This window comes from Gopherus flavomarginatus, chromosome 25 (genome assembly GCF_025201925.1).
Source record: "Gopherus flavomarginatus isolate rGopFla2 chromosome 25, rGopFla2.mat.asm, whole genome shotgun sequence".
Classification (NCBI taxonomy): Eukaryota; Metazoa; Chordata; order Testudines; family Testudinidae; genus Gopherus; species Gopherus flavomarginatus.
The window spans coordinates 4,200,806-4,216,111 of record NC_066641.1 but is presented as its reverse complement, the minus strand read 5'-3'; the positions used below and the strand labels follow the sequence as shown (position 1 = coordinate 4,216,111).

The following is a 15,306-nucleotide window of genomic DNA, read 5'->3' as shown; positions in this document are numbered from 1 at the left end:
GCACTGCCTGGGGGCTCTGCCAGGAGGGACCTTCATCCATGCAGGATGTCTCCCATCATTCTGTCATTAATTCTGTGATTGGCTAGAGACAGACGGGCAAGCTGTGCTTGGCCAGAAGGTCAGTCACTGCACAGCAGGGGCTAGCAGATGGCCAGAGGCAAGCTTGGAGTGAGGGCGTTCACGGTCCAGCGAGAGGTGTGCAGGGTGCCTGCCCCAGAGGAAGCTGAAGGAAGCATTCATCAGTCACAGGAGAGTAAAGGGGCTTCTCAGACCGGCATCTGGGCCCAGAACTCCAGCCTGGTATTGCTCTGATGCCAGAACATCTGGCCTGGCCTGGCCAGAATGCGGGGAGCAAGAACACGAGAGTTGAGAATGGTTCTATCAGCTCACATCTGAGAAATACTATACAATGGTATGGTGAGAGGTTTGGGAGATGCTAGGGCCCATGGTGTGGTGCTGAGGATGGGCAGACTACCTGTTCTTCTCATGTCCTCACTGCAGGAGGGCGGGCTCGCCAGCTCTAAGGGCGCGTTAGCTACTTTTCGTAAGAAATCTTGGCACGCTCTCTATTTCTCTCTGTTTGAGATCCTTGGAATGAAAGCCACTGTCTGCGTGTGACCAATGGCTGCCTCTGTTGCTGGTGTACCTTGTAACAGTATTGTGTTTTCCTTAGAAGTCTGTACAAAGACCTCATTCATAGGGGAAAAGGTTACTGATCTGGGCTGTGCCGGCTGTATTAGTCATTCCGGTCGGCACTGGGCACAGACATTTTCCTTCTGACCTCACAACCAGGAGCATTTTCCTAGCATCCACCCTGGGACCTTCCTCTGCTGTCAGAGGGCTGGTCTCCTTTGTGGTCTCTGTGTGATGAACTTCTGGAGGTGGCTTCTGCATGGGTTGCGCATCTTCACCTGCTCCACGTGAGGGGTTGAATGTGCAAGATGGGGCAAGATTCCTAAATGCAAAGTGTATTTGTGCCTTCAGGTCAGCTTCTGGGGCCCATTGAGCCCTGCTCAGAATGTCAGCCGGGCCCGGTCTCAGTGGGATAGTTAGTGAGAATAATACTTGCTCATAAAGCACTGAATTGAAAACACTCCTTTGGTTCATATGGATCATCAAATACCCTATTGCATGTGAGCTTCCTGTGGCCGTGGCCCCATAGCCTGCCCCCCGTTGCCAGCACACCCGATCATACAACGCCGTTATAAACAAGCAACAGTGTGGCCGTATGGGGATGGAAAAACAATAAGCATTCGTTCCTGCTAGGCCATTAACCAAGAGGCCAACCAAAACTTGGCCAAAGCAGTTGGTCTTACAGTGCACCGTGAAGTTCACCATGGACCATCAGGAGACATGTTTAGTTTGACATCTGTAGTATGCAAGGTCTTGGAAAAAATTTTGAAGGAGAAAGTAGTTAAGGACATTGAGGTCAATGGTAATTGGGACAAAATACAACATGGTTTTACAAAAGGTAGATCGTGCCAAACCAACCTGATCTCCTTCTTTGAGAAGGTAACAGATTTTTTAGACAAAGGAAACACAGTGGATCTAATTTACTTGGATTTCAGTAAGGCATTTGATACAGTTCCACATGGGGAATTATTAGTTAAATTGCAAATGATGGGGATCAATATGAAAACTGAAAGGTGGATAAGGAACTGGTTAAAGGAGAGACTACAGCGGGTCTTACTGAAAGGTGAACTGTCAGGCTGGAGGGAGGTTACTAGTGGAGTTCCTCAGGGATTGGTTTTGGGGCCAATCTTATTTAAACTTTTTATTACTGACCTTGGCACAAAAAGTGGGAATGTGCTAATAAAGTTTGCGGGTGACACAAAGCTGGGAAGGACCGGGGTATCCTACAGGAAGATCTGGACGACCTTGTGAACTGGAGTCATAGTAATAGGATGAAATGTAATAGTGAAAAGTGCAAGGTCATGCATTTAGGGATTAACAACAAGAATTTTAGTTATAAATTGGGGACACATCAGTTGGAAGTAACAGAGGAGGAGAAGGACCTCAGAGTATTGGTTGATCACAGGATGACTATGAGCGGCCAGTGTGATATGGCCGTTAAAAAAGCTAATGCAGTTTTAGGATGCAGGAGGCGAGGTATTTCCAGCAAAGATAAGGAGGTGTTAGTACCGTTATACAAGGCACTGGTAAGACCTCATCTGGAATACTGTGTGCAGTTCTAGTCTCCCATGTTTAAGAAGGATGAATTCAAACTGGAACAGATTCAGAGACAGGCTACTAGGATGATCCAAGGAATAGAAAACTTGTCTTATGAAAGGAGATCAAAGAGCTTGGATTGTTTAGCCTAACCAAAAGAAAATTGAGGGGGGATATGATTGTTCTTTATAAATATATCAGAGGGATTAATATTAGGGAGGGAGAGGAATTATTTAAGCTTAGTACCAATGTGGACACAAGAACAAATGGATATAAACTGGACACTAGGAAGTTTAGACTTGAAATTAGACAAAAGTTTCTAACCATTAGAGGAGTGAAGTTCTGGAACAGCCTTCCAAGGGGAGTAGTGGGGGCAAAAGACATATCTGGCTTTAAGACTAAGCTTGATACGTTTATGGAGGGGATGGTATGATAGCCTAACCTTGGCAATTAATTGGGCAATTGATCTTTGATTATCAGCAGGTAAGTATGCCCAGTGGTCTGTGATGGGATGCTAGATAGGATGGGATCTGAGTTACTGCAGAGAATTCTTTCCTGGGTGCTGGCTGGTGAGTCTTGCCCACATGCTCAGGGTTTAACTGATTGCCATATTTGGAGTTGGGAAGGAATTTTCCTCCAGGGCAGATTGGCAGAGGCCCTGGAGGTTTTTCACCTTTCTCTGCAGCATGAGGCATGTATCACTTGCTGGAGGATTCTCTGCAGCTTGAAGACTTCAAACCACAATTTGAGGACTTCAATAACTCAGACATAGGTTAGGGGTTTGTTATAGAAGTGGATGAGTGAGATTGTGTGGCCTGCATTGTGCAGGAGGTCAGACTAGATGATCATAATGGTCCCTTCTGACCTTAAAGTCTTTGAGGAGTCTGTGAGGAGACAGCAGATTCCAATGGCGCAGACTCACCACTGAGCGTTTAACCCTGGGAAATGCTACTGGCCCAGCAGATCATTATTGCTGCAGTTGGACACAGGCGACTCCAGCTGCTTGTGCTCCCCTGAGAGGATGCTCAGACAGGAAGATGACTTCCTGTGCCATCTGAGAGCCATAGAACACAGAGAAGAAGGATTTTACTTAAGATATTTCCTCATCTCCAAGAAGAAAGGAAGTGGAATCTCAGACAGCTAAAGGACTTCATCCACCGCTTACGGTTCGGAATGACCCTGGCCTCTGTAATCCCCTTGTTAAACACTGAAGACTGGTTCATAGCTGTTGATTTAAAGGATGCTTGTGTCCATGTAGACATTCAACCGGCACACAGTAGGTCCCTACAGTTGTCTGTGGGCCTAGACCTTACCAATGCAGAGTACCCCCCTTCAGTCTCTCGACGGCACCCAAGGTATTCCTGAAGGTGTTATCGGTAGTGACAGTGTTCCCCTTCCGTAACAGCTGGCCCCTCGCAGCGAAGTCATACCAAGAAATATGGATAACAACTTGGCCCCAGCTCAAATCTTAGCTGCGTGCTTAGCTCCTGTGCAGATTATAGGCTTTATTAGAGCAACCCTATAGCCAATCCGAGCCAAAGCATACCCGACTAAGGACAGATTCCAGGCTATGAAGGAGCTCTTGGACAATAATATGAACCTGCCTTGTCCTCCTCAGTCACATGGCCTCATGTATATATCCAACACCCTTTGCAGAACTCTATCTGTGATTCCTGCAAGCGTGGCTGTCTGGACAAACCAGTCTCACTCCCCCACAGGGTACGTGTGTGCAGCAAGTGGCCGTGAAGCTCTGAGCCCAGGTCATCAGACCAAGGTTTACTGAGCTTATCATAGACCATAGAATATCAGGGTTGGAAGGGACCTCAGGAGGTATCTAGTCCAACCCCTGCTCAAAGCAGGACCAATCCCCTGCCAGATTTTTGCCCCCAATCCCTAAATGGACCCCTCAAGGATTGAACTCACAACCCTGGGTTTAGCTGGCTAACGCGCAAACCCCTGAGTTATCCCTACCCCCACTTACGCTGCAGTGCTAAAAAAAGCTGTGTAAACGATACGGCTCGGGCTGGAGATGGGGCTCTGAAGCCTAAGGAATGGGGTGGGCTTCGCAGCCCGAGCTCTGGTCCAAGGCACAACTTAAAAGCATGGTCTACGTGGCCCCACAAGTCTGAGTCTGTCGCCCCACTCTCAGAGGCTCCCTGCTGCTGGCTGTCCAGGCATACCCACGGAGTTCTGACTTCACGCAGCTGGTGGGAAAACAGGGAGGCAGTGTGCCGGGCGAGGGTGGGGGGGCAAAGGGAAGAGGAAAAGATTGATTACACACACCTCCGCCCAAGGGCAGGGACCCATGTGGGTGAACATGTAGCACAGGGTACTTGGACCCACTTGCACATAAACCTTCTGGAGCTGCATGCGGTACATGAAGCCTTCACAGGGTTCCTACCCTTTGCTCCGTCCTTGCCCATTCAGGCCATCTAAGGCAGTTTATTACATCAACAGACATGGAGGGGCGAGGTCCACCCATTTCTCCATGTCCAGAACTGGTGCACTCACCACCACATCACCCCCTTGGCAGTACCTAGGTTTGTTTTAGTTTGATCTTGCACCCCCTCGGCAGCACATCTTCACAGGGTGCAGAACACCGTGGCAGACAGCCTCCAGGACCATGAATGAGAAGACCAGAGCATCTTTCAGCACTGCGGATTCCCACTGCAGGATCCCGTTGCATCTCAAGAGAACAAGAAAAGCCCAATGTCCTGCTCCAGTGAGGCTCCAGGCCAGAATTCTGGAGGGGATACATTTCTAGGACAGTAGTTGGAACCACTGATGCACACATTTCCCACTGTCACTCTCTTTCATCGACTCCTGCTGAAGATCAAACAAGATGGAGCATTGGTGAGCATAGTTGTTCCCCGATGGCCATTGCAGCTCTGGTTCCCCAGCATTCTCCAGATGTTCTCATGGCCATGTTCTGCTCTTCCCAGGCTCACTGACTCAGGACAAAGGCAAGATCCGCCCACCAACCTTGCATCCTTCCATCTAACAACGTGGTATCCGGATGGGTGGCAAACCTAGAAGGGTCATGCTCGGAGGCAGTACAATCCATCCTTGGCAGCAACAGAAAAGACTCCAAGAGAAAATGCTACCCAGCAAAAAGGAAAAGATTTCCTAGCTGATGCTGGCATCATCGGACTTATAGAGCATGAAATCCTTCAGGAAATCTAAACTGTTTGTCTCCTTTGCCAAACGCATAGGAGGGGAAGCTATCTCCCCACAGAGACTTTCCAAATGGATTTCAGGCTGCATCCTAGTTGGCTATGAGTTAGCAGCTACCCCTCCTCCACAAGTTGTGAGGGCCCACTGGACCAGAGCTACACCAGTAGTCTCTCTTCCAGATGCCCCTCTTCTGATTTGCAGAGTGGCAACATGAGGCTCTGTCAATACTTTTGCAAGCTTGTACAGCGGACACGTCCTTCAGCAGAGCAGTCCTCCAGTCTTTGATCCAGCCGAGGTCCTTGCAGCTGCCTCCTCAGTGAATGCTGCTTGTGAGTCACCTCAAGTCACATACACACAGGGACCGTTGCTGAAAGAAGAAAGCAAGGTTACTTACCTTTTATAGTAACTAGAGTTCCTTGAGATGTGTGGTCCCCATAGGTGCTCCACTTCCCACCCTCCTTCCTCTCTGCGGCTGATCCTCACTGGTTTGCAGTAGAGAAGGAACTGGAGAGATGGTCAGTTGCACGGCCTCTTATATCCGTGGATCGGAGCACAAGGAGAAGGGCGCCAATGCGGACTAACACACTGCTAGTGAAAATCTTACAGTCTCAAACGCATGGAGCACATGTGCACCGTGAGTGGAATGCACGCAGAGACCATGCCTCTGGAAGAACTCCATTTACTACACAAGGTAAACAGCGGCCTTCCCCACAACATCTCCAGGTCTAGGGAAATTGATCAGAAGTAGAGTCCTGGCAATGCAAATAGAAGCAGGGAGCACGTGGACAATGAAAGGATGGTCTGGGTGGCAGCTTCAGCCCCACTGACAGTGATGGGGATAGCGACCATTTTGGAAAAGGGCAAAACTTCTCAAGCTCAGAGGCAGAAATCAGAAGTTATGGGGAACTCTTTCAAAGAAGCCCTGATATCCCGGGACTTGTGATGAAATCGCAGGAATGGTTTTACTGACAATGGGACTGCACGAGCCTGTTGTCTTGTCAGCTCCCAGACGGACGTGAGCAGGAAGCCTACTGGAGGGATGACTGAAGTGCCTCCTGTCGTGAATGCAGAGCCCATATGGTCTCCCCAGTCAGTGGCTACTCCTGTGGCCAAGTCAGTGCCCCAGGGGTTCACGAGATACTCTGAAGAGAATAGACGCTTGAGGGCTCCTAGCAAGGCACCCAGCAGGCAGGACACCAGAGCCAGGAGCGATAGCGCGGAACTGAGGAGACGTTACAAGAATCGTTCTCAAACGAGTGTTCGAATGATTCCTTCCCCCAGAGCTTTATCAGAGCCACAAGCCTCAGCTAGGTTGAAAGTGATGTTATTCCTGCCCCCTCTGTCTCCTCAGAGCAGCCGCGAGCTGAGAGGTACCTGGCCGGGAACCAAGTGGTCCTTCCTTAGAGGTTTTTAAAGTCAGACTTGACAAAGCCCTGGCTGGGATGATTTAGTTGGGGATTGGTCCTGCTTTGAGCAGGGGGTTGGCCTAAATGACCTCCTGAGGTCCCTTCCAGCCCTGATATTCTATGATTCTATGAAGTGGGACCAAGGAAGGATCCAGAGTCAGGTCAGCGGGCAGCTGGCTTTAGGGGTGTGTGGAGTAGATTCTAGGACTCTGAGATGGGTGAGCCCAGCTCCAGAGCAGGAGGCAGAGAAGGCTGTAGGGAAAGAGGCTGGGAGGAACCACCAGGGGCAGGGAGGAAGCATTTCCAACGCCCTGTATTGCCCTGCAACAGCAAGGCTGGTGGAACGTGCCATTGGGCGCTGGTCTGCGATATTATAGATGTTGTTTCTCTACTAAACTAATACGACGTGTTCTGTTCACGGATGCTTTACTCCTGCAGCTGAATGACAGATTGGGAACATAGAGTCAAATTACCTCCAGCTGCATCCCTTTGCTTCCTGTGTATTCCAGCAAATACATTAATGGGGAAGGTGAATAATCAGTTATCCACTTTGCCTCATACTTAGTGGATGAATCTCTCCTGGCTACCGGCAATGGAAGAACTACAGGAAAGGAGGCCGTATCCATGATTACAGAGACAATGGTTCACCGTGACCCAATGTTCTTGCACAAGAGCTATCTATTGCTAAGCATATTGGTGTCTCTGACTGTGACTGCAGCTGCTGGGGAACATTGTTGTCCCAGGGTAACTTACCGGGAAAATGATCAGTTTGCGGCTTTGTTGGAGGCTTGTTTGGGCTAGCTTTGATGCTCACGCAGCAGGTGAACCAGGACACTCCCCTAAGTGACAGAACACACTGCTTTGAAAGCCAGGAAGCTGATAGCCGTAACTATTAAGCCATTCACTGTCAAGATGAAGCGAAATCTGCGTAATGCTTATTCGCATAATGTTAACAATTGGACGCCGTTCTCACCCACTCCAGGCCCAACTGCAAACTGCTCAGTCTGCCCCCCCTCCCCTTCCCAGCTGCTGGAGTAGAAAACAGAGCAAGGGAGATTTCACATGGGGGCTGCGTGTGCTGATCACACCTGCCTTTGTTGGCTGCTTTAGCTAATTGCGGTTCCAGCTGCTGGGCCCTCACCTTCGCTAGCGGTTAATATGATTTCTATTACTTTTGGCACTATGCAGAGACACAAGTACTGATCTGATAAGGCCCTTCTCTAGTCCCCCTCCCTGTGGTATCTGAGCACCTCACATTCTTTAGCTTCCCAGCACCCCGATGAGGCTGGGCAGTGCTGGGGAACTGCAACACAGAGAGACTAAGTGACATGCCCCGGGTTACACAGGCAGACAGTTGCAGAGCAAGGAGCTGAACACTGGTTTCGTAGGTCCCAGGCTACCCCTCTAACCACTGGACCATCTTTTCTCAGCTGGGGAAAAGGGTTGGGAGAAATTGGTGAAAATCTTTTTCATGGAAATTAGTGTGAACATTTCTGACCCTTTGGGTCACGTGACTTTGCAGCCAGCTACACTTTCATTTTTTGCCACGTTCGGGAGGACTGAACCTGCCCAAAGCCCTTTGGCAGGAAAAGGTGCCCTTGTGAATTCTAGCATGTTGCCGCAGAAGGAAAGGCTGCCTCCTCCTGGCCGGATGGCAAGAGCTCAGAGCACGTGTAGAACACGTGTAACACCATGTACTTAGCCCTGCCAGTGCTCTTGGACGTGAGTCATGGAAATCTCACTGCCCCCATTTTGGCGACAGGAGAACTGAGCTCAGAGTCTTGCCTGAGATCTTGCAAGTCTGTGGCCGTATTTAAAACCCACGTCTCTTGCATCTCTGCCCATTGTAGCATCCAGACAAGAGCGGATGCAATAGTCAGTCCCATGCAGAGTTACTCTGGGCTGGTTCCAATCAGGCTGTGTGATGCAATGCCCGAAATGCCCAACCTGGTTAGGGACATCAATTGCTGGTGGCCTGGGGGAAAACAGTGGGAGTTCGGTAGGGAAACCTCCTCCATTTGCAAAGGAAAAAAAAGTCAAACAGAAATGAAACTGCAAGAGCAGAGGTGAGTTGGAGTCTTTGCTTTAGTAGAAGTACAATGGGACTGTTTGGCTCTTTTCCCACAACTTGACCTTAGGTGACTGGACAAACCCAGAGGGTGGCACTCCCAGAAACTCCCCAGGAAACCCTCTGTCCCTCTAGTCCCTAAGCTGTGGAAATGCTTGCCCCGGGCTCAGCTCAGCGTGGCCGCTAGGTCTTTGGGAGGATTGCAAATCCATAAGCCCTTTCCTCTGCTGTTACTGTCTCTTTCCACATCTTCTAAGTAACTGACTAGAACCTACTGACCCTGCAGCCTTGAAAGTGACTCAGGCTGGATGCTAATAAGGGTCTGTTGAAAGACTGATGCATTCGTTGATGCGATACTCATGCGGGCTGTCGGATGCTGGATCCACACAAGACTAGGCAGCTGGTAAGGGCCAGCGGGCAGAGAGAGATGCTGTGGGGCTTTCTGGAACAGCAGGGCTCTGTTCTTAACAGGATTCATTCATAAAGCTTCAGCCAGGGTTCCTGAGCAGTGACGTGGGTGAGGCAGTAGGCTACAAAGCCCTTTGTTTCTAGGGGCAAAGGCAGCCTGTTGCAGTGGCCTATATGACATGAGCTAGTGTTGTCAGTCGAGGTCTCTGCGCTCAGGTACCCACAGTGCAATCGTCCCATTTGCTAGCCAGTGGGCAAAAGAACCTGAAAAACCAGGGCTTGTAAAGCGCTGCCAGAGAAAACCTTTCACGATGCACAACAGCAAGGTCTACAAAACACAGGCCCTGTTCTGGAGCGCCACCTGCTGGCGCCATAGCTATTTACCTATATACTGGCAGTGCGCACTCCTGTGACGAGAGCTAGAAAGAAAGTGGGCCACCGGGACTGCAGGCCACTTCTAGAAGGTGATATTCCCAGGGCAGGAGTAGGAGGCAGCATGCCCATTGCTTGGTCATTTCTGTAGGGGACAGGATTTCCACCTGCAGGTCTGTCAGCCTGCACCACACCCCCTTTAAGGTGTGGAAGGAGAGGTTCAGTTGCTTGTTTGTTTAGGAGCATTTTGCCTTTAGCCTTCCCCTCCAGTCAATGTCAAGTGTTGTAATATTTCCCCATGCCCTCCCCCAGCCGTCCCTACCACCATCTCTACCTGCACTGTCAAACGACGTGCAGTCCCGTCGACAAGTCACTGGAAACCACTCCCTACCTGGGGAGTTGTTCCATCTTTTCTTTCCTTCCCTCGTCCCTGGCAGCCAGCAGGCGAAGGCTTGAAACCCGCTGGGCTCTCCTGAGGGCCACAATGCACCCGATCCTTCATCACATTGGATCACTAATGTGATGTGGAGTTTTTCTAGTAAATGTAGCTTTTTTCTCATCTCAGCACCTGCTGACTGGGGCAAGAAGCCCCGCTCGCGCTGCGAGTGCCACCTGCAATATCGCGTCACCGTTACATCAGCCTCAGGGGAAACCTTGACGGAGAGCACGGTAGAAATTCTGGCTTTGTGTCTTCCAGGATTTCATTCTTAGCCAGCAGAGAAAGGCTCTGATTGATGCTCAGAAAATCCCAGATAAGACGTAACTGATGGGTCCCCATCCACACTCCCTGAGCACGTTTCTTTGACAGCATGTGAGTAAAACGAGCTCTTTTCTTTCCCCAGGTGACATTGGCGGTCAGATGGGATTGTTTATTGGTGCTAGTATCCTTACAGTACTAGAGCTCTTTGATTATATTTACGAGGTAAGATCTCCCCTTCTGTGTGCCTCATCCCACCGCTAGGCAGCGTGAGTGCCGTGTGATTGAGGGAGCCCGGGCGCTGGGAACTCTGCCTGGCGGATGGACCCCCAGCCAGGCTTGGGTGCAGAGGAACAGCTAGCGAGAGCCCCAGCTGTGTTGCTGCCAAGGTGCTTGTAGTTTGGCTGAGATTCGCTCCTGTTTGGAAGCTTTGTCTCAGGGGGTGATGCTCCCCCTGCCGCCCCCTCCCTTCACTGCTTTGTGCCTTTCTCACAGTCATCTGCATAACATCATCACCAGCTTTGAAAGTGTCTTGAACTAATCTGCAGTTGCGGAGAGGTGGGAAGTTGGGCCATTCTGCAGCTCTGAGCTGGATGCGGTTAGGTTGGCTTGGGCCAGCATGGATTCGTGCTAGGTCTACCTGGGGCAGCCCTTTCTGCGCCTCCATCAGGGAGGCCAGGTCCTCAGTTCTACCATGGAACGGCCATCCCTGAAGCAGGCAGCTCCCTAGGGACATCGGAACTGATCGACCGGATCAGAACCAGTGCCCTGTCTCCAGCAGTGGTTGGTCCCAGCTGCTTCCGAGGAAGGTACAAAATCTGCCATAATGGGAAATTATGGAATAACCAAGCCCTGGCGGGAGTTCCTTCCTGACCCCCACTTCAGCTTCCACCCTGAAGCAAAAGGGCTATGTCATGTAAGTGACACATCACATCAATGCTGATGATCAAACCAAGAGCAAGGGGCAGCATTGCACCGACGTTTGTAACCCTGGTGCCGGTTGCCTCCCTGCTTCCTGGTCCCAAGATAGCGCTGGCTGGTCGTGTGCCAGACGTGCTGTCCAGCGGCCCAGAGCTCTGGGGTGCAGTCGTGGTGCAGCAGGAAGGGGTCTGCTCCCCTCAGTATCAATAACATTGGCAAGCAAGGCCTGCAGCTGTGAACACACTGAGGGTGCGCTCCTCCCCGGCACCCTGCCCCAGCACGGCTGTGCCAGAACCGTCCCCTCTTCTGTCCCTCAATGCACTCTCCCTCCACATCTCCTCTCGCTTCCTCTCCCCCTCCTCCGCAGCGTGACAGACTCAGCCGCCCCGACTCGCACAGGAGCCATCGCTGCCTGAGCAGGCCTCAGCACCTCTGCCTGCTGTCTGTGTGCCATCCCTCCTCGGGCGCAGGCTGCCTGCTAGCTCTGTTCCCCCAATGCCAAACCCCACTCAGAGCCACAGGCCTCTCCTCTCCTGCACCACATGCACATAAACACATCCATGCCCCCCTCACCTCACCCCACCCCGGCAAAGTACTCAGCTGGATGAGGCTAGCCTGCCTGCCATGCCCAACTGCCAGAAGATACATGCTCTGTGTGCACCCCAAACCCAGGAGAATGGCAGCCCAGCTACCCACAGCAGCTAATGATAGTGCTTTGCCTGTCTCTAGCATTTTCCACCCGAGGACCTCAAAGCACTCTCAAATCATTAGCGACTTTAGCCTCACAACCGAGAGAATAGCATTAGCCCCTCTTTACAGATGGGGAAACTGAGGCACGGGGAAGGGACATGACCTACTCACTGTCACACAGCAGGGGTGTAGCAGAACTAGGGGGAGACTCCAGAAGCCCCAATCCCCAGGACCGTCTCTCAGCTATGACACCACACTCCTTCCTCTCAGGAGAAGAACGGAAGACATTTCAGTAGAGGGCGGGGTGGGTTAATGGAGTGGAGGCAGTGGGGTCAACTGGTTCAGAGGGAATGGCCACAAGGGGGAATGGAGGGTGCAGTGACTGGGGGAGGAATAGCTCTGTGGTTTGAGCATTGGCCTGCTAAATCTAGGGTTGTGAGCTCAATCCCTGAGAAGGCCATTTAGGGATCTGGGGCAAAAATCTATCTGGGGATTGGTCCTGCTTTGAGCAGGGGGTTGGACTAGATGAGGTTCCTTCCAACCTTGATAATCTATGAATGGGAGTCTCTCCCGGCAGGTTGAGGAGACGGAGGGGAGCCAGCCTTGCTCTGAGGCCGGACTGGGAAGGGATTGGGGCCTGCCTAGAGCTGCCTCTTCATCCAGCTGCCTCATCAGTCAATGTTTGTTTCAACCAGACATGGGGGCAGATTTAAAAAACAAGCTTTGCCCAGCCATGTTGTCCTGCCCCTGCCAGGGCCTGTCTAGGGGAAGGGGCTATGGAAGCTTCTCCCACCATTCAACCCAGGCCTCATTTACCACCAGCTGTGCACTAGATTAACAGTTGCCTTTGCACTGTGGGGCTGCTCAGCTGGGTACTTGCCTCTGAGGACCCTGCTCTTCGCAACAGCACGGCACCATCTTGGCAGGCAGAGGGCACAAAGCAGAGCCCCAGATACTCAGAGTCTTTTGACAAAAGTCCTCCCCCTAGCCCCATAAAGGTTTCATGACTGCCCAAGGCCCCATGGTCACCAGCTGTTCCCAGGCCAGGACAGAACTCGGGAATAGAGCCCAGGGAGGGGCAGGGGGAAATGTACAAACAAAAGTTTCATTCACTGAAAGGTGCATTGTCAGGGCAGCTGAACGTATTCGCCCACTCGCCAACCAGGAACCACAGGCTTTCAGCTGCCCCAAAAGAGTCTTCTCGTGTTGGGAGCGTCAGACCGAAATGTTTCCTTCCGACCCTCGGCCACTTGGACAACAGCAAGCAAAGGATTCACAAGATGGTGGCAGCAGCTTCCCCTGGGGGCATGGAGGGATTCGAAAGTGTGTTCCCTCCATACCAGGGCAGCACCTTAGGGTATGGGACGTCTGTGTCCTAGGCTGGCTCACTCTCTCCTCTTGAAGCTGTCCCACCTTTCATAGAGAATGAAACTGCTGTTGGAGATGAGACTTGAATTTTGGTTTCCCTCATCCTGGGGCAGTGCCCTGAGCACCAGGCTAGAGAGCCATTCTCATCCTCCTCGGGCCAGTGCCAAGCCACTGTCATCATGGGCGGCAGGTCTAAGAGGCCAGGGGAGGCTCAGCCTCCACAAACAGGATGCGGCACCAGCCCACCATCTTTGGAGCGCTGCCGCCGAAAGGGCAGCCAGGCCGTACCCCCACCTGCACTCTGCCCCGAGGCCCCGCTCCCACTCATCCTTTTCCCCCGTGGCCCTGCCCACGCTGCTTGTCTTCCCTCTTCCCCCATCCTGAGGTCCTGCCCATGCTCTGCCTTTTCCCCGAGGACTCCCAGGCCTGCTGCTCGCGCCTCTCCAATCCCTCCCCCAAGGCAACTCTGCCCGCTGGGAAACGACGGCTAGGTGGCCTCGAGGGAGAGGGTGAGGAGGTGCAAGCGGTAGGTGGGGGGGGGCTTCTGGGAAGGGGGCCAAGCAGGGCTGGGCCTTGGGATGGAGCAGGGGGTGGGACAGGTGCCAGGGGCCCTTCCCGCTTCTAGGGAGCTTCCGGTGCTCACACCCAGCCTCCCCAAATGCGGGAGTCACGCGCTGCCCATGACTGGCATCGTGAACAACCAGGACTTGCTGCTGTATATGGCGGAGGTGGTCACTGGGCCAGGGACAGCGAGTGCCCAGGTGGGGTGAGCACCCTGCCCTGTTACCCCAGGCTTGCTGCAGCCCGTGGTTGTGAGGAGCTGGGACCGGGCCAGGGGTTTGTTGACACAGTACAGAGTGCAGCGTTGTCCTCTCAAGAATCTCGGCCTTAGAAAAGTCTTTCGGGCCCTACAGCACAAGGGTGGAAACACACTGGCCAGGTCGGTGGCACTTGCTTTCCACTTGGCACCTTTTACAGCTAACGTCATTGAGGTTTGGAAATATGTTGCCATACAAATTCATCTGAACAAGGGCACTGTGAGCGGGAACCTCTGGTCCTGATGGAAATCAAATCCACTGATACGCAGCGGCACATTTGGTACCTTTGCTGCTTCCCTTTCCCTGATCAGGTCCCTCACAACCGTGACTTTCCCTGCATGGAGGGAACCCCTGCGATGGTCCCTGTCATGGAGCTGCCGGTCTTCTCTGATTGCTGCAAGGGGTGGGGAGTGAGGGGCAGAAAATTGCTGTGGGGAACTGAGAGATTTGAAGGATTGGACAGGAAATCAAGGCTCACGAGGATGACTTGCAGTCCCCGATCCCTGCCAGTCAGCACTCCACTGCCAACAGAGGCAGCTCCTTGCCTAATTCTAACAGTGCCTTCACTGGCACATGCAGAACCAGTTGGCGCACACTCCTCACCGGGCACACAGGTGCCTGGCAGAGCCTGCAGTGTGACTATCTGCCATTGCCACAAGGTCATGCCCCTGCTGATGCTGTTCACCTCTAATCCCCATCCCCAATACCTTTTATTCTGTCTCAGAGCTTAAATTCTCACTGAATATTTCCTGGAGCCCACCATGCTCACCTTCCCCCCCATTCTCCACAGGGCATGCTGGGTCTGAGGGCTTCAACCCTTCAGATCACACCCAGGTTCAGGACTCCAGCCTTCAGCCGCAGGGCCCCACGGACCCCCTGAAACCAGCTTGTGGATCCCCAGAGGGTCGCAGGCCCCTGGTTGAGAACCGCAACAGCATCAGGCTGGAGTCAATGTTTGAAAATACTTCCCAGAGCTCCGCTCCGGACAGCTCCGGCTGAATGTAAGCCCTGTGCTTTCCTTTGTGCAAGAGGCTATTAGGGAGCAGAGAGCGAAATCAAAATAAAAGTCTTTGTGCCCTGGGGTTTTCGCCTCCCAGTCACTGGTTCTAATACAGCCTCAGGTGAGAGTGACGAGAAGCTGCCATTGGCTGGCTGCTCACAGAAGACCAGCTAGCCTTTTCCGTCAGTAATTTCCAAGCACTGTACATCAGAGGC

At 52.2% G+C, this 15,306-nt stretch overlaps 1 protein-coding gene across 3 annotated transcripts in view; it reads left to right on the top strand.

Annotated features, from left to right (window-relative positions):
- Positions 1 to 15,306, top strand: part of ASIC2 (acid sensing ion channel subunit 2) — a 1,140,308-nt gene that overhangs the window by 1,110,323 nt on the left and 14,679 nt on the right. For 2 of the 3 annotated variants that reach the window (XM_050934951.1, XM_050934950.1), the window contains exon 8: positions 10,440 to 10,519. The exons of the other annotated variant lie outside the window; for it this stretch is intronic. In XM_050934951.1, coding sequence (XP_050790908.1) covers positions 10,440 to 10,519 — 80 coding nt within the window. The remainder of the gene's footprint in view (positions 1 to 10,439; positions 10,520 to 15,306) is intronic. 3 annotated transcript variants of the gene reach the window in all.